This window comes from Phocoena sinus, chromosome 2 (assembly GCF_008692025.1).
Source record: "Phocoena sinus isolate mPhoSin1 chromosome 2, mPhoSin1.pri, whole genome shotgun sequence".
Lineage (NCBI taxonomy): Eukaryota > Metazoa > Chordata > Mammalia > Artiodactyla > Phocoenidae > Phocoena > Phocoena sinus.
In genome coordinates this window covers 145,105,143-145,123,315 of record NC_045764.1, presented here as the reverse complement: position 1 = coordinate 145,123,315, position 18,173 = coordinate 145,105,143, and the positions used below count along the sequence as shown (strand labels likewise).

Genomic DNA, 18,173 nt, shown 5'->3' with positions numbered 1-18,173 from the left:
GGGAAGGAGAAAATGGAATGCTTTTCGGGTTTCCTAGGATCTGTTCTCCAGCTCCTGGCACTCTGGGGTTTGGAGCGCGCGCGGGATCACAGGACGCCGGCGCGCCGGAGTTCGGGGCCTTCGTGTCGGCGGGGACAGTGTCCAATCCCCCGGCGGCTCCTGGGGCTCCCGAGCGCGCGCCCGCTCGGTCCCCGAGCTCGGGGAGGCGTCCCCCGGCTTCGGTCCCGTTCAGCTTAAGCTGGTGTCACATGAGCCGCGGGGGAGTGGGAACCCGGGGAGTGGGCGGGGGCGTGCGCGCCCGGAGGGGGCCGCCCAGTCCACCTATATGCGCCGCGGCCCGGCTGACGGATGCCAGGAATTCCCAATGAGAGGCGATGGGGGGAAGTTTGGGCAACTCGGCCTGGCCAATGGAGAACCTCGGGAGGGCTCTGCCCCTTCCCCTCGCCCCCGCCCGCCTCTGCTCCCGCAGCGCCAGTGTGTCCGCCTCGCTCAGTGTGCGTGGAGATTAGGTCTGAGCGGCCGCCTGAGGCAGGCAGTCAGCGAGCTCGACCCGCTGCCGCCGCCGCCGCCGCCGCCGCCGCCCCTAGCAGCCGCCTTCGCGAGCAGCGCCGCGGCGGAACCGGGCGCAGGGGAGCTATCCCGGCCCCGCCAGCCCAGCCCAGCTCAGCCCATCCCCGACTCCCTCCCCACGCCGGGGCAGCAAGCCGCAGCAGCCGCCGCCGGGAGAGAAGGTGGAGGAAGAAATCCAGCCCCTAGCACGCGCTCACCATCATGGACCATTATGATTCCCAGCAAACCAATGACTACATGCAGCCCGAGGAGGACTGGGATCGAGACCTGCTCCTGGACCCAGCCTGGGAGAAGCAGCAGAGAAAGGTCAGCAACCGCCCCAGCCCACCGCAGCCCCCAGCCCCGGGCCACTCCGCCCGCAGGGCTCTGGGCGCCCGGCTGCGAACCGGTTCCAGGCGCGCACGAGCGGGGGCGGGGGATGCGCGGCCGCGGCGAGGAGGGGTGTTGGGTTACAGGCGCGGGGCGGAAGGGGGAGCGCCCGGGTCCCAGAGCCCGCGAACGCCGAGGCCAAGCGCGGGGAGGTGGGGCCGCCGGCGGGCAGGTCGCATTGGGGCGGGCTATCCAGGCCACCCGGCTATACAATCGCACCAGCCCCGGGAGGGCAAGACGCAGGGGCGGTGCTCGGGAGGCTGGGGCTGAGTCCCCGGCTTGGTGGCTGTTAGCTCCGGATCGATTTTCCCTTCCCTTCCCCGCCCCTTGACCGCCTTTCCGTATGGCGTGCGGTGGCAGCGCGCTTCCTGGGTCGCCTTGGTACCTGGAGGGGACATGCTGCACGGGTCCTCCCAGCCCCTGCCCGCAGGCCGAGGGGGAAGCGGGCGCCGGCGGGATTGGCAGCCTCTTCTGGGTCTGCCTGGAGGTGGACCTGCCAGAATGGGGTTGGGGCCGAGAGAACCCGGGGGCAAACGCGAGCTCCCCAGCGGGCCCTGGGGGGGGCGGGGTCAGGACGGCAAACCGTTTTATTGCTTAACTCAGTGGTTGGTAGCTGCGAGCGGAGATGGACTTGCGTCTGCGTCCTGCCTCTCCGACCCCCGCTCATTCCCGGGAGATCGCGAATTTGGGCAACTTGATCTGAGTCGAGGGGCTCTAGGGCAAGGCATTGTCTCCGGGGATATTTGGGGTCAGTCACTGGGGCTCCATGCTTAGCCAGCAAGGCGCGTCCCAAGCGCCGCGTGCGAGGGCGCGCTCCGCCACTGGCGCTGGGCTCGGAGCTGGCGATGGGACCCGGGCACAGTGGCCGGTGGCAGGAAGAGTTCACAACCCACTCTTGTTGTGGGGGAGAGGGCGCCCCAGCCCTGTCCCTGTTTCCTGCCTGAGCGGTGAGCTCTTGCCCCAGGCGGCCACGTACCCTGAACACCCCCTCCCCCTCCCCCGCTCCCATCCGGTCCCTCCTTACCCCCCAACCCCCCACCTCCACCCCTCTGCTGATCTGGGAATGGGGGGGGGGACAGGATGGCGCGTCCCTCTGGATAGTGCGGTTAGGGCTGGGCTTGAGGGAGAAAGCTCATGTCCAAAAATGGTAACACTCATTCCCTTTTTTAAACTTAAAAGGGGGGGAGTTTAGGGAGCCGACTGAAGTTTTTTTTCAGCCAAAGGCATCCTGTATTAGCTCACTCAGGAATCCTAAGCCCTGAAACGGCGCCCTTTTACTCACTTCATCAGACAAGAAGAGGTAATTTAAAACACGCGCACAAAGGGCTTCCCGAAGCCGGGCGACCTGAGCTCCAGGGTCTTGGCTTCTCCTGGACTCAGCCCTCTGTGGCCGCATCCGAGGGTTCCCGGCTTCGAGCTGACTTCTTTGCCATGTGGCAGTTGCTTAAACACCCCTCCCCCTCTTCCTGTCGGCCCCTCTGGGAGAGCTGGGGGAGAGGTGAGTCCTCCCTCACCCGATTTATCTCCTGGGTCAGTTGGGCTGTTGGTGAAATCGAGAAGGGAGTGATTTGGAGATTCCTATGCGGGAAAGGGTGGGGCTCGTCCCCCCCCCCCGTCCCCCCCCCCCCCCCCCCCCCCCCCCCCGCAAGGTGCAGCTTTCTTGAGAATAGATTTTAAATTGGACGTGAGGAGTGGAATTAGGGATTAGGAAGTGGTGGATATCTTGGGATCTTCCATGGGTAGTAGAAGAGGAAAAATTCCTGTTTGCCTAACACCTACTGTGCGCCTGGTGGGGCAGGAGTGACAGGACTGCCCAAGAATTAGGAATTAGGTCCTTTTAAGGACTGTGGGACTAAGCACCGGGCACTGGACCTGCACACAGTACTCATTATTATCAAATGAATGAATGAATATATTAAAAGTAGTTGGGGAGAAAAATTATAGAAGTCTCTTTCTCTCCACACACACACACACACATGCACTCACACTCAAAAACCCTGACCTGGGTGGTAGTGGGTGTGCACCAGGCTTTTGGGCAGCCAGGTGGGAACAGGGTCACCTGGGAAAGTTGGTTATCTAGGGACAAACTCAACAGTTCCAAGAGCTGGCATTGGCTGATGTGTGCCAGGCACTCTTCTAATCATATATGTTGTTTCAGTTGTTGCTGCCAACAGCTCTGTGAGCTGGGCACACGTGAGCATGAAGAAACAAGGGGCAGAGGGGGAAGTAACCAGCCCAGCGTCCTGACGGGTGCATGGTGGGGCTGGGATGCGGCCGCGTTCTGGGCAGGCAGCTTCCCCTCACTTGTTCCTTGTGGGTGAGAGAGGCCGGAAAGCTGGGTCTGGCATCCAACCCTGCAAAGATCTCGGACCAAGAGGAGCCAACGCCTGCTTTGGTGGGTTTGTTTTTTTCCTGCCATTAATTATTACCTCTCAGTTTCTGCACATTTCCCCTAGTTCTCAGAGGGCTGGTGGGGATATAAAGTGGTACAACAAGTGGAGGATCAGACTTAAAGTAACTTGGTGCTTTTGACACCCTCCCTGCTGACCATGGGAGGTGAGGGTTGAGTGGGACCAGAGTTAACGAGTGGACAGAGGCCGACCATTCCAGATGCAGGCCGGAGAGTGAGTCTGGGGGTGAGGGCGGGGAGGAAGAAGACACAGTGCCATGGGATACAAAGGCCACTGGGTGGGAGGCTGAAGACCCTGTTTTTAGCCCTGGTACAATCAGTGCTATGTATGAGACTTCGGGCAAGTCATTTTCACTTCTCTGAGATGTTATTAGAAACTTCAGCACATACTTTTGGAGCACCTACTCTGGGCCAGGCCCAGTTCCAGGTGCTGAGGGTAGAGCAGTGAACTAGACAGGCGAGGTCCCTGTCCTTGTGGCCCTTCCATTCTATTTCCTCCTCTGGCCGTGCGCCTGCCCTGCCCACCCCTCGGGGCTCTTAACAGGCATCAGATTAAATGACTTCATGGGCAAACGGTAAGGCTGATGCAGATGTAGGTAGAAGTTCGTGCAGGCAGCAGGCATGACTCAAGAACCTGCCTCAGGTTGGCCATGGCTTGTCCCTTCAAAGAATGTTTCAGTGCAGAGTTCATCATGCTGGACTCCCTGCCTCCAGACACAAAATGCAGTGGATTGGGGAAGTTTACCGGCGTTCACAGTCTTTCTGATCTTGGAGGCTGAGCGCCAAAGTCACCTTTTCTAGGGGCCCCAGGTTTGAATGCCCATTTTGGGGGGATGACCATAGTCCCCACTTTATTCCCTCACGTGGATCTCACCCACGTCCTTGTGTGTGCACTCACATGCATGCCCAGGGTCAGGTGGGCTGGAGAGGGCATAGGATTTGAGTAGCATCCTGGCTTTACACTTTCAGGCTTGTGGCCCTGGGCAGGTTAACTTAACCTCTCTCAGCCTCCAATACCCCCCTGCTGGGCTGACAGCAGAGAATATGTAAAATGGCAGCTTCTGCTGTTCAATTTTTTTTAATTAATTAATTAACTTTAATTTTTGGCTGTGTTGGGTCTTTGTTGCTGTGCGCGGGCTTTCTCTAGTTGTGGCGAGCGGGGGCTACTCTTTGTCGCTGTGCGTGGGCTTCTCATTGCAGTGGCTTCTCTTGTTGCGGAGCACAGGCTCTAGGTGCGTGGGCTTCAGTAGTTGTGGCTCGCGGGCTCTAGAGCGCAGGCTCAGTAGTTGTGGCGTACGGGCTTAGTTGCTCTGTGGCATGTGGGATCTTCCCAGACCAGGGCTCGAACCCGTGGTCCCCTGCGTTGGCAGGCGGATTCTTAACCACTGCGTCACCAGGGAAGTCCCCCTGCTGTTCAGTTTTATTCTCTCTCTTCCCTCTTAAATCCTAGAGGCTCTGATTTAATGTGTATTCCCACAGGTGCCAACCCCTGTTTTTTTGTTTTTTTTTTTTTTAACATGTAGGACCTTAAATAATATTTGTTGAGCTGATGGAAGTTCAAACAGAGAGGCGGCCCTGGCAGGTGAAAGAAGGTGGTTGTAAATAGGCCCAGATGCTGATTCTGTACCCACGTCAAGCCAGGTTGTCAGGGGATGTGGCAGGAAGAGAGGCCACTTTGTTTACACTTGCTTCTGGACTGTGAGACCATCATCCCAGGAGCTACCAAGGCCACCGATCAAGATGGAGGACTGCAAAGTGGGTGGGTTTACCTGGGGAGGAGTGGGACGTCTGCTTACCCTGAAGGCAGGAGGTTAGGACTTCTAAAGCCAGAGTGATGCCTGGTGGAGATAAGAGGAGAGAATTGGCCATCGACTCCATCCTCATAGCCCCAGTGTTCTCCACTCCTTCCTGCTTCACTCCCGTGCCAGCGTCCATGGGAGCAGGGACCCAGCCTGTCCTGTGCTCTGCCTGTCAGAGAGTCAGGCCTGTTGTACATGGTCCAGAAATGATGCGAACAATTGGATAAATGGCATCATGCCTGGCTCCCAACTCCGGGCCAGGGGGGTGGAGATTGGGATGAAATGCTTTACATTCCAGATAAAACACCCCATCCTGGGGCTGGACCCCAGCTCCAACCTCTGCAGGTGGACATGCTCTTGGGCACACTGGGTTCAAGTCTTGGCCCCTCCACTGACTAGTGGTGTGATCCTGGGTGAATCATTTACCTAGCACCTAGCATATAGTGAGTGCTCAACTATTTTGAGGAACCAGATTTGCTATGGCCTTTACCCATGATGCTCTGGGATAAGATGTAGTATATAAACCCATTTCAGAAGGAGACCAGGTTGACTAGAACGGTGTGGGAGTTGTGTTGTCCTTGACCTTTGGCCCCGAAGTCAGCTCTGGCTCATTCAGTGTCACGTGACCTCTCTGGTTGCTCAGTACCTTTACCTATAGAATGGTATAGAATCCCTTGCCTACCCTTTCCCTACTTCCCTGGGTATCCAGGATTAAGAGATGAATGCTGAAGTGCTTAAAAACTTTGTCAGCTGGTTGTAATACAGGTAAAATGACCTCAGAGAATGGATTTCCTCTAAAAGAGACAATTCTAGAATGTCTTCAGCCCCCTCTGATAATTAGCTGAGGCCGTTCTTTGGGTCCGGCCCACAACCCCAGCTGCTTACCCAGCCCTGCTTTGCTCTAGGACCGGTTACAGCTGCTTCCTCTCTGAAACCTGTCCCACATGGGTGCGCTGAGCACTGGTGCCCCACTGGTTGGTGAAGTGATTGGCAGAGCCCGAAAGAGAGATAGAAGAGATGGACGAGGCCTAGAGCATCAGGGCTGTGGGTGGAGGCTGCCACCTTCCCTGCCCTGGACAGATAGATGTGAGAGTGCCCGGAGCACAGGGGAAACCAGACTTTCCAGTTCTGAGGAATGATGAGACGTTGAGGGCCTGCTGGTCACTCGAGATGGGCTTGTAGGATACAGCCTTTTCAAAGGGAAAAGGAGGAAACTCATTTCCTGAAGTCTGACTTCTTGAGGAAGGCTGCCAAGGCTGTGCTCTGTGGGACGGGACCTTCCTTGTGGGGCGGTTCTGTGTGAGGAGGTCAAACTAAATGGGCGTCCTGTCGTTTGGGATTTGTGGTTGGGATTTGGGCCTCCTTTTTCCAGCTTCTCGAGGAAGGCCTGGGGCTGGGCGCCTGGCCAGTGGCCACAAACCACAAACCTGGCTGGAGGACTTGTCACATGAGACCTGGTGCCTCCTGCCCTGCCAGGGTAGGGCGGCCTGAGACAGGACCCAGCCACAGGCCTGCTACTGTGTGTCTCTAGGGAAGAGCCGTGTCTCTGCTCCTTACCTTCTAGCCCCTTCACAGTGTGAGAACATGGACCATTTCTCCTGTGGAGTCAATCAGTGAGCGCTGATCGAACCCCTGTTAGGTATCAGATGCTCCACCCATGTGGGGTTGTGGAAATGACAGTTTAGGTGCAGAGGGAACCAGAAAGACAGAAAATCCCACCAGGCCACGCCAGTCACGGCCGGGGGCGTGGCATTGGCCACTGTAGAGCAGGAGCTGCCACTGCTGCCTGAGGTGACAGGAAAGGTCTTACTGGGAAGCCTCCCCCTTCCCTGGCAGTTAGGTTGTGTGTGTGTGTGTGTGTGTGTGTGTGTGTCTGTGTGTGTCTGTGTGTGTCTGTGTGTCTCTGTGTGTGTCTGTGTGTGTCTGTGTGTCTCTGTGTGTGTGTGTCTGTGTGTGTCTGTGTTTGTGTGTGTGTGTGTGTCTGTGTGTGTGTGTCTGTGTGTGTGTGTGTGTGTGTGTGTGTGTGTGTGTGTGTGTGTGTGTGTACTAGGGGAGAGGGAGACGGCTGGAAGGAGCCCAGGCAGCAGTGAGTCGTCCTGTGGGGCTTCCTGCAGGCCGGGAACACCCTGCCGTTGTTTTCCGTCCTTGTCCTCCTCCCCCCATTCTCTGTGCCCCTCCCAGAGCCTACCTGTCACCTTCCCGAGAGGCCAGGCTGTTTGTACGGCTCACAGGTTGGGCTCTGGAGCCTCACACCTCTGCGCAGGTGTGGTGTTAGTTGGGACCAACGCCACCTGAGCTGCCCCCATGTGCGACCCGCCCAAGGTTCTCCTGGGACCTGGTGTGCGTGCGGCCCAGGGCCGTGGTGTCAGGGAGCCTTCCCAGGGCCTTGCTTTTATCCCCTCGGAGTGTGGTCAGTGGGCCCACATCACTGTAGGAAGGGCCGCAGGAGCTGGGCTGAGTTACTCACCTGGGATGCTGGAAGCCCAGTCCAGTCTGGAGCTCCCCAGAGGAGTCTCGGCTAAGAGGCGGCAGGCAGAGGAGCCCCCGTAGCCTGGTTCCTTAGTCCTGGTCAGACGGGGTCACCCTGCTGGGACTCGGGATTCAGCCCCGGGTGCTGTCTCCATCGGCCAAGGCAGGGTCCTGCTAAGTTCTAATTGCCCAAAGTGGCTGACGCCAGGCACCTGGGGAGTGGCGGGGACAGGAGACCCTCAGAGCCACGCTGGGAGCCCACCTTCCTCTTAACACATGGCCAAGATTGCTCGCTGGTTCTGAGGCCGAGCATCGGGCCCGAGAATCCTCCCACCTCAGCGGGTGGAGGGTAACGGCGTGGAGAGGGCTGGTCAGGCACTCTCCTGATTGTCTTTCCAGTTCTTCCTTCACCCCCCATCACGTCCTGGCTGGGGATTACCTGCAGGATCTTGCCGTGCAAGGCAGTGAGTCCCGGGTAGTGACCCTTTGGCCTCAAAGCCACGCGGGCAACACTCACAACCCCCACCTGCCCCAGCCTCGTGCCCTGTTCAGCCACCCCAAATGGTGCAAGGCCTTCGTCCAGCTCCAGCCCCTCCCAGACAAGTGAGCAGAAAGTGGCCATCCCGGCAGCCCGAGAGCTGAGCCAGGAACAGGACTGGATTTTTTTCTTTTTTTTTTTAAGTTGAAGAAATTCTTTTTCTCATAATGACCACAGCGGCTCACCCTTCCGGAGCATGGGCTAAGTATCCGGCCCTGTGCTAAGGAGTCTACGTGCATTAACACATCTAATCCTGCGAGGGGGATACCGTTACCCCGTTTGACAGATGACAGAACTGCCTTGGAGCAGCCGCATGACTTTTCCAAGATCCTACAGTGAGCGAGAGGTGGAGCAGGGGTCCGTGGCCGGGCAGTGTGGTTCCCGACTTGCCTGCTCAAACTGTGCTCTCCTGCTTGTAAACCAAATGCTTGCGAATCTAGGAACAATTTAACCAAAGCCAAACATACACAAGACAAAACCCAGTGATGAAAACGTTCTGGAATTAGATAGCAGTGGGGGTTGCACAGCCTTGCGAATATACTAAAACCCGCTGAACTGTCGGCTTTAAATGGGTGACTTTGATGGTATAAGAATTATATCTCAATTTTTAAAAACCCTCAGAAAATGCTAATATAAGAAGAGAATGACAGTTGCCTGTCATCCCACCTCCTAGAGGTGAGCTCTCTCCATCCTTACTCCTCCTCCTCTCACTTGGGAGCCCACGCTAAGGTCAGGGATACAGGCTCATGGTGAGTGAGTGGGAGAAGAGAAGAGTAAAATAACTGCTTAAGAATAGATCACCGATAAGAACAGGCGGACAGAAGGCTGGGCTGGGGGGAGGACGGGTGACCTTCCTCATTTCTCCAAGGCCGAGTCCCATGGCACCTGCCTTGTTGGCCTGGGATTGCTTCTCACCTTGTGCCATCCCCAGGGTTAACAGGGGGGGTCCAAGTGGGGCAGCTTGCCCCAGGGCCTGAGGCATGAAGAGGGGAGGGCAGGGCCAGGGTCCTACCCCAGGAGGCATCTGCCCATTCTCAGAGGTTGCCTAGCAATCATGGGAACAGGTGACTTAGCCCACTACAGAGGCGGGAGGAGAATAAAAGGCAGCCGAGGATAGAAAGCGGGAGTAGTTGCAGAGATGCTGTTACCCTGGAAACCGCCTGCTTGGTCCTTGGCTACAGCGGGCAACTTCTGGGCTGGGATCCACTCTTCACTGAGAGGTTGTGGGGTCCTCTCCAGGCTTGTCACCCACAGTGTTGGGGAGGGGGATGTCGAGAAACCCCGCTTGCGCGTGGCCTCTGTGGTGGATGTGTTCTCTGCGGTCTCATTTAACAGTCACCACAGCCTTGTAAGGCATGTGGGATGATCACACTTGATAGATGAAGATCTTGAGCTTAGAGATATAAAATAACAGGCTCACACCAGAAGGCTCACAGTGAGAGGGGCTGGGAATGAAGGTGGCGGTACCCTTGGTGCTTAAAACAAACCTTTCATTTTGGTTTAAAGCATTTCACACGCCCAGGATGTGGGAGGTAATGTAAACACTATCCACCTTCAGGGAAGGGAAGAGAAGATGAGAGAAGGAAGGCTGGAAAGGAGAGTTGTCTGTTTTATATCCAACAACCAGCCAGTAGTATTTATTAAGAAAGTCTTGGTTCCCCAAATAAGTAAAAAGACTGATATTTCACATGGATTGAAGGTTGCATGGTTTGGATTATCTCAATCTGTCAAAAACCCCTTTGAGAAAGGTACTTTTATTTCCCTTGTTACTACAGATAGGGAGATTGAGGCTCAGAGAGGTTAAGTAACTTGCCCAAGATTGACCAGGTAATAAGCCAGGTTATGAATGAACCCAGGCAGGTTGACCTTGGAACTCCACCCTTAACCGTAAGTACAGACTCACCCTTTGTTATTTTGGAGGTTACGTTTTAATTGATGCATGGCTGATATAAATGAAATAAGGAACAAGTCAAGATGGAATATAACCAAGTACTCATCATATGGTTCATGATTTTTAACATTTATGCTTTCACATATGGTTTTTCTCTCCATCATGATGAATAGACTTGGGAGGCCTTATCCCCATTTCATAGACAGAGCAAGTGAGGCTCAGAAAGGGGGAGTGCTTTTACCTCTCACAACCTGAATGGGGTAGAGTTGGTTCTGAATCCAGGTCTTTGAGGGTCTGTGAGGCTAAAGGGGTGGGTGTGGGCCTTTCCGAAATTCCCTTTCTTGGTTGGAAAGGTAGTGGAGGATTCTAGTTGTATTTCTCCCCACTTTTCAGTAGGAGTAGGTGGCAGGAATGGACTCAGGTCCCTGGTGGCCTCTCCTGGAGCTGCTCCCAGCTTTGGGGACTGGCTCCCCCGCTATGAAATTCAACCACGTCCCCTCCTCTGCTGCTTGGGTTCCTTCAGGTTCACCTGCTCCTGCCGGCCCCTTTGTTTGGTCGCCAGGGGAACCTAGCACCCTTTGAACCAGGTAGCTGAGGCTCAGTGTTTATTTTGGTTTGAGAAGCCTGTGCTTGTGAAACACAAAGGTGGAGGTTCTGGTTTGAGCTTTGAGGCTCTTCAGAAAGCTGATGAGGGAAAGTCTGGGGGCTTAGGCTGGGGTAAGCCGTTTTTTGGCTTTCAGCGCCGCGGGCCAGGCCAGAGGACAGCCCTGGGGGGAGGACAGTGCCCTTCCTGCCCCCTCTTCCCTCTGAACCTTGCAGCTAAGGGTCTAAATCAAAGGCCCTGAATGGTTCAGCTGAGGGCAGAAAAGTGATGGGGGTGGGGAAGGGAAGGGAGCCTCCCCTACCTTGTGTTTACTGTTCCGTGGTGGTTGGTGCTGTGGAGCGTGGTTGCGGGCCTGTGATCTGAGGCCAGGGCTTACAGGGGAGCGTTTTTTGGGGGCCTGAAGTTTTATTTTTTTATTTTTTTTGAGGTACGCGGGCCTCTCACTGTTGTGGCCTCTCCCGTTGCGGAGCACAGGCTCCGGACGCGTAGGCTCAGCGGCCATGGCTCACGGGCCTAGCTACTCCGCAGCACGTGGGATCTCCCCGGACCGGGGCACGAACCCGTGTCCCCTGCATTTGCAGGCGGACTCTCAACCACTGCGCCACCAGGGAAGCCCTGAAATTTTTTTTTTTAAAAGCCATCGGCAAAGCTGATTATAACCGACGGAGCAGTGCTGGGCTCTGTTTTCAAATCATCTGTAGGTGAAATGACACAAGGGGAGGGAGCGGTGAGGTGGGTGGCCCCCTTCAGGCAGGTCTCCTAATGGAACTTGGCTTTCCATCGTGGAAGAGGGGTGGTGGCAGGTCCTGCACGTGGGTGGGAAGGGACTTGTTACTGTCAGACTCTTTCTCCTCATGTCCCATGTGGAAATGTGCACATGTCACAGCCTGTGGTTTGAGGATGGAGAGAGAAGTGGGGCTTTTAATTCTTCTAAGTCCCAAGACCAGGAAATGGGATCACTACCTCCTCCCCCAGTGGGAGGGTCTGGTGGGGACAGGGCCAGTGGCTTTGAGGTCCTGTGTCTGTTTTGACCTCTAGTACTGTGAGTGAGTGAGCGAGGATGTGTGTGGCAGCGTGAATGCAGGCACACGTGTGTGTGTGTGTGTGTGTGTGTGTGTTCATGTGTGTGTGTGTCTGGCTCTGAGAAGCTCCGCTGTTGTTTTTGGCCACTGCCTTGACTTTGGCAGGGGAGTGGCCCCCTTTCAAACACCACAGACATCCTCCAGATAATATATAATGGCACTTTCCAGTAGAGTTCCCGATACTTCGGAAAGGCCTTTCTTTCCAGGAACCCAAAGTGCTTTTCCAGACTTGGCCCCGGGAGCTGGGAGATGGAGGAGGTGAGGGAAGTGGGGGCCAGACCCCTGGTTTCCTGCCCTTCCTCCTGGATGCTGTGCTGGCCGGGGCTGTTTGGAGGTATCTTTGCATGCATGAAGTCCTGAGGACGCCCCAAACTCTAGCCCCAAAGAAAGCTACCTATATATATATATTTTTTTTTTTTTTGCTAAGTTATGCAGTGGTAAATTGAGTTTCATTGTATATAATCAGCTTTTTAAAAATTAAGGAATTCCACATTGGGGTTTCACTTCTCTGGGCCTGTCTGGAACCCCCTTAATGGGCTGCTTGGTGCAGGCAGTGAGGCCACATTGGGGCCCAGGGGTGCCCGGCTAGGGGACCTGCCCCCAGTCCCTTTCCATGGAAGCTTCTGGTTCAGGACAAAGCCAGCTTAGGCCCACCTTGTGGCCCAGGGAGTATGTCTGGAATTATATACAGCGGACCATCTACCCCCTCCCCCAAGCATGAGGCAAGCTGGTGCTGTGCTATGGGCCAGGCACGTTTCTGAGTGTTTCACAGATATTAATTCGTTTAATCCTCACAACACCTGTGAGATGATTTGGCTGGGGGTAAGGAAATTTAGAAAGGACTGCAAAGGCTCAGGTGGTTACAGCCGTGATTTCTCCATTTTCTGCTCTGAGGCCAGTTCACAGAGACGATGAACATTCCAGATTTGAGGTCACGGTGCTTTTCTCCCCAGTCCCATTCCTGTCCCCCAGTGGAATTGACCGCTATCCAGTTTGGTGTTTTCATTCCTAAACATCTGTTTGTACACTTCTTGCCTGTGTAGTCTGTGTGACAGATGGTGTCACACACAACGTGTCGCCATGCACACCTCCCTTTCTGCTCTCATTCGTCCCGCACCCCACATGGCAGGAGCTCCGACCCCTCTGGCGTGGATGAGACGGCTGACGCCTGGAGGGGCTGGAGGACTTGGGGGATTTGCGCGGGTCACACGGCCGCTTACAGCTGGCAGGTGGGACCGGAAGCTGGGCTTCTTGCCTCTGCGGGTGGCTCTTTGTGCTCACCTGCAGCTCCCTGCCCCATCAGAGTTCAAAGCCTCACTGGTATTTGGTGAGGGAGGGCAGGAGCAGTCAGTCTGTTTCTTATTTTCTTTCCTCCCACATGTGCTTTTGACACCTGGTTCCCGTCCCCTGGGGCACTTGTACCCTTGTCTGCTGCCCTCCTCCTAGGGCTCGAGAGTCAGGTTCCTAGGGACTCCCACCACATTGCCATTCTTTTCTCCTCCCAGGAGAGAGCCCTTCTGCTTTTATTGTTCCTTGATGAAGCAAATATGCAATGACAGAAAGCTACTGTGAATTTGGGAATGCTTCTAGATGAATGTGTGTTGTATGTCTCACAGTGGCTTCTTGCAACATTTGGAAGTTAGTTGTTCTCTGCACATAGAGTTTTGGAAGAGGCGGGAGGTGGGAAGCCGTGGCTGAGCGTGTCTTGCCTGGATCCCAGGGGCAGCCAGTGGGATTCCAGTTATGTCTCCCTATCCCCGCTTGGTTTCGTGGCTCCGGCCCTTTCTTCCTAATCCCGTGGCTCTCAGCCACTCAGCCCTTGCATTGCTCACTTAGCGCCTAGGTAGAGGATGGGCTGGAGAGAGCTGGAAAGGACAGCCGTGTTGGCAGCCCTCACCGCACTTGCGTAGGGCCCTGTTGTGAAACTCTTGGCTCTGAGGACATTTGGAGGGTTCTCAGGGGATGTCATTCATCTGTGACTGACTTGGGACTCCTTGGATGAGTGAAGGTGGGTTTGTGGGGTCTCCTGGGGCCTCCTAGTAAGGGGTCCATTACTTGGGGCTCCTGAAGGCTGTGCCACTGGGATCCAGACACTCATGCCACCTCATCCCAGAGCCTTGAAGCCTAGAAGGATAGGGATGGTTTGTGGAGTAGAGCAGTGGTTCTCAAACTTGAATGTGCACCAGAATCACCTGGAGGGCTTGTTAAAACACAGGTCGCGGGGCCCATCCTCAGTGTTGGTCATTCAGTGGGTCTGGGGTGGGGCCTGAGAATTTGCATTTTTAACAAGTGAGATGACACTCTAAAGTTACTGGCAGAGGGGGTAGATGTAGGCAGGGGTGAAGAACTGGGGCTGTTTTTGCAATCTACTGTAGAGGTCTTGAACACAAAGCGTCTACCTAGCGTCTCCTCTCCCTTCCCCCAAAATAAAAACCGTGTCTTTCTCTGAGAGGCCCAGGCTTGGGGAGGGAGATGTGCTTCTGCACCCCAAGAAAGGGTGACTCTTCAGGAGCCTCCTGCCGGCACATAGTAGGTACTCACCAAATATTGGATGGACGGTGACAGTGGGTACATTTCAAGGGGGTGCGGTAGCCACAGTCCAGCAGGAGGCGTCTGCAGATGCCGAGGTGCTGGGTGTGATGACCTCCCAAGTCACCAAGGGTCACTCCAGTGATGGGGCTGAAGCAGGGCGCAGAGCAGGGCTGGCTCCCAGGACTCAGAAGTGTGGCCTGGGGTCAAGAGGAGGCCCGAGCTGGGGAAGCGGCCTTTTGCTCGGGATGGGGTCTGAGACTGCCACGCTGCTGCTTGGCAGCCCCTCCCCGGGTGTCCTATTGCGGGGAGGCGGGAACCAGCGCAGGGCTCCAGCTCCCTGTTAGGTGGTCCAGCTGCCTTTCTTCCTCTTTTGGCCAGCGGCCCCCTTCGGATTCCCCTCCCGAGGAGCTGGCCTTGCTGACACATCCCTCCACTCCCTGCCCTATTGCATTTGGCCGAGGCCTCTACTTCAGAAATTCTTAGGGAGTTTCCGGTCCTGTTGTGTGGGTTTGTGGGCCTCAAAGGAAGTAAAATCTGGGCCTCAGTTTTCCTTCTCCTTCCAGGCCCAGAGCCAAGGGTTCTCTCAATTATTGGACATCAGCAGCCTGCTGTCTTTGGGCTCGACCTCCTGGGGGTGTGGAAGCAGACAGAACCCTGGGCTCTCCAGCTCACCAGGATATGGGGTTCAGCAAGACCTTGGTCCACCTGCCTTGTGCTTCCTCTCAGTTGGGACCTTGGCAGGTGGCATTTAGGAGAGGAATAGGTATGGAGAGACTGTCCCTTTTTTTGCACCATTAGGCCAGAGAGCTGCTTGGGAGGACCCTGCCCCCTCTCCTCAGAACAGGGAGCACGGTTGTACATGATGTACCGAGGCCTCGGGAGACCTGAGGTCTCCTCTTAGGGCTTCCTGTGGCTACTGTATGATGCTGGTAAGTCACACCTGATCATTACCTACAAAATGAGGGGGCTGGGTTATAGGATGACGGTGATGCTCTGCTGTAAATGTCTTGCTTGGATTATCACATGGAGATGATCTCCAGGGTCTGGGTCAGTGCCACTATGCTGTGTTCTCGTCCTCTTTGGGGGGATTACTCAGCAGAGTCTAGCACTTCTTGAGGTGACCTTGAGGTTGATCCCTGGGCTTCCCAATCTGGCCCTGAAGATAACCTGCTAATACACAGTCTCTTATCTTTCGGAGTCTTATATGTTCTCAGCTTTCAGTAATTTGTTCCCACCCTCTAGGGAGGGCATGGGCGGGGCCAGGTGAATGAGCTTCCCTTATGGACCCACAGTGCTCTGTGTCTTGGGCCCTGCGTGGACTTTCTTACTCTGGAAATGCCTGCTTGGGGTGTGGCCGAGTGGAAAGCCAGGTGCCTGGGTAGGGGAGAGTGGGGAGCCCTGTTTGGGTTGGCGATGGGCCCCTTAGCTTTGCCTTGTAGCCTGGATGCTCCAGGTGTGGTCTGGGGGTGGGGATACTGTGGGTGGCTCTGGAGGGATGGGGAGAGCATCTCTGCCCACTGCAAGGTAGATGGTTCATAATCAGTCCTTTGTGTAGGCTTGGCTGACCCACTGCCTGGTGTGAGGGAGGCGGCCTGCCTGTGGGTTCAGTGGGTAGGAGAAACTCCTGCCGGAGCAAGGGTATCTGCCCAAGGGACTGGTGTCAATGGGCGGCCTTGTTTTTCACTTTGTTTACTCCCAGAACCTGGCTCTATCCTTTCCCTTGTAGCAGTTTGAAGAAATCAATTCATGGAATGCCTGACCAGAAGGGACCTATACTGTTACTTGACCTTCCCCCCATTAGATGAAGAGACTGAGGTCCATAGGGGTGATCTGACTTGTCCAAGGACACACTGTCAGGAGTTCATTCCTTGTGGGGCTGGTTTTAGTAAAGAATTTATTCTGGGTACATATAAATCATCTGAAGTCATCCTTGCCGGTGGGCTCCAGAACACCTGCTGACAGATAGGTGGGGTGAGCCTCTGTGCTCTGAAGGCAGATGGAGCTGCTGGAGTTCTGGCTGGTGTGTGGGTGGTCAAGTTCAGGTGAATTTCACACATGCTTGGCAGCTGTGCTCTGCCAGGTTGGAGGGGGTGATGGACAGACGGGTGGGCCCTGTGCATGGCTGCCCTTACACTCAGATGTTCCTGGCACTGGCTTCTGATTTTGCCGTTAAGGAGGGGAGCAAGAAAGGAGTCAGAGGGACAGGTGCTGGTGGTGCTGGTGGCACTAGTGGTCCTGGTCCTGATATTAACACTTAGTATCGCATGCCCAGCCCTGTGCTAAGCCCGTTACACGTATTATATCAATGAATCATCATAACCACCCCATAAAATCTAGGTCCTCATACATTTTCATCTTCACTTTACAGAAGCGCTTGAGCATTATCGCGATTAAATAATTTGCCCCAAGCCACCAACTCCCGGGCTCTGGCCTGTGAACCCAGGGCTGCTGGGCCAGAGCCTGCACTCCTACCCAGCGCCCTGGCTGTCTCCTCTCTGCCAGGACAAGCTGCCTGATGGCAAGTCAGCCCTGACTGGAGAAGGGAAGCCCCTCGCCAGAGAAGGTGCTGGGTCTCCACCCTCCCTGGGCCCCAAATACCTCTCTCCTGACACACACATTCCTGCGCATTCCTGAGGAACCAGGAAGTGGCCGTCTCTCTGGTCCCCCGATGCTGCAGGTCCCAGCACTGTGTCAAGCAGTGCAGGTGGCTGGGGGGCGCTCAGGGCCAGATGGGGGCTTTTTATGTCCCCTCCATACTCCTTTGCCCTCCTCCTTTCTTCTCCTTGTCTGTTCTCTTTCCCTCCTGCCCCACAGTGGCACCCCAGACACTGGCCACCCCTGAGGATGGCCTTGGGAGGTGAGGCTTGGCCAGGCCTCACCGCTGGGGGGGTGGGGGCGGCTTTCTTTGCCTTCTTGTGGGGGGCAGGGTGCTGGTTGCCTTCACTGGCTGCCCCAGAGCGGGGCACCTTCTTGGCTGTGTCAACGTTGGGCTGCTTCTGTGTCCGTAGAGGTGCTCCAGGCAACCACCCTCTGAAATAGCCGCGCTTGTGTTTCCCCGTCTTTGTTGCAGCTCCTGTGCTGGCTGTTTCTCATCCTCGATCATATTTCCTCCCCACAACAAGGTAGGAGGTATCAGCCCTATTTGCAGGTGAGGGAATCAAAACCCCGCCAACTCAGAGAATGCGCTGAGGCTAGTATACGGCAGATTGAGGTTAATGCCCAGGTCTGTGGGCCAAAGTGCCCACATCTGCTATAGCCCAGTGTGCGCAGAAAGTGGCAGCTGGACAGAATCCCCCCCAAACAACAGCAAAACACTTCCCAGCCCGGCTATAGCATCCTGGGCCCAGGTGGGCTGGGGTATCTCCCTGACGAAGGTGCCTTGCTGGCCTCCTCTGAGAGAAGAGGGCAGATGGAAAGCATTTACAGGCTTGTGGGCACCTCTTACTCACTAAGCTGCGGCTGGGGCATTGCTCAGAAAAGCTCATTCAAGAGAATACATGATGCATGGGCAGCCAGAAGCCAGTCAGAGCCTGTCCTTTGTGTCTGGCCTTGTTCTGTGATTCCTTCTTTTCAGAGAGTTTCAGTGCCCATTGTCGTCGGGACCTGTTAATAGGGGTTATGGGAGCCTGGTGAATAATAATAATAAATAATAATAATACTGTAAGAGCTGTATGCACTGACTCTTCTAATGCTGTGTGCCTGGCACTGTCCTTAACTTTTTACATGTAAGCACTGGGACAAGGACTTTCCATGTACTAACCCATATAATCCTCACAACAACCCTGTGAGGTGGGCATTAGTATCCCCATTTTACAGATTGGAAAACTGAGGCCCAGAGAGGTTTAGTTATTCACCCAAGGCCCTACGGCTAGCCAGTGGCAGAACTAGGATTTGAATCCAAGGATTTCC

The 18,173-nt window shown here is 55.4% G+C and overlaps 1 protein-coding gene across 22 annotated transcripts in view; it reads left to right on the top strand.

Annotated features, from left to right (window-relative positions):
- The first annotated feature begins 347 nt into the window (after positions 1-347).
- Positions 348-18,173, top strand: part of ACTN1 (actinin alpha 1) — a 101,912-nt gene continuing 84,086 nt past the window's right edge. For 7 of the 22 annotated variants that reach the window (XM_032621256.1, XM_032621239.1, XM_032621243.1 and 4 more), the window contains exon 1: positions 492-876. In XM_032621256.1, coding sequence (XP_032477147.1) covers positions 772-876 — 105 coding nt within the window. In that variant the 5' untranslated portion in view covers positions 492-771. Of the gene's footprint in view, positions 877-18,173 lie in introns of all 22 variants that reach the window. The other 15 variants (XM_032621248.1, XM_032621240.1, XR_004348275.1 and 12 more) reach the window with 12 other exon arrangements.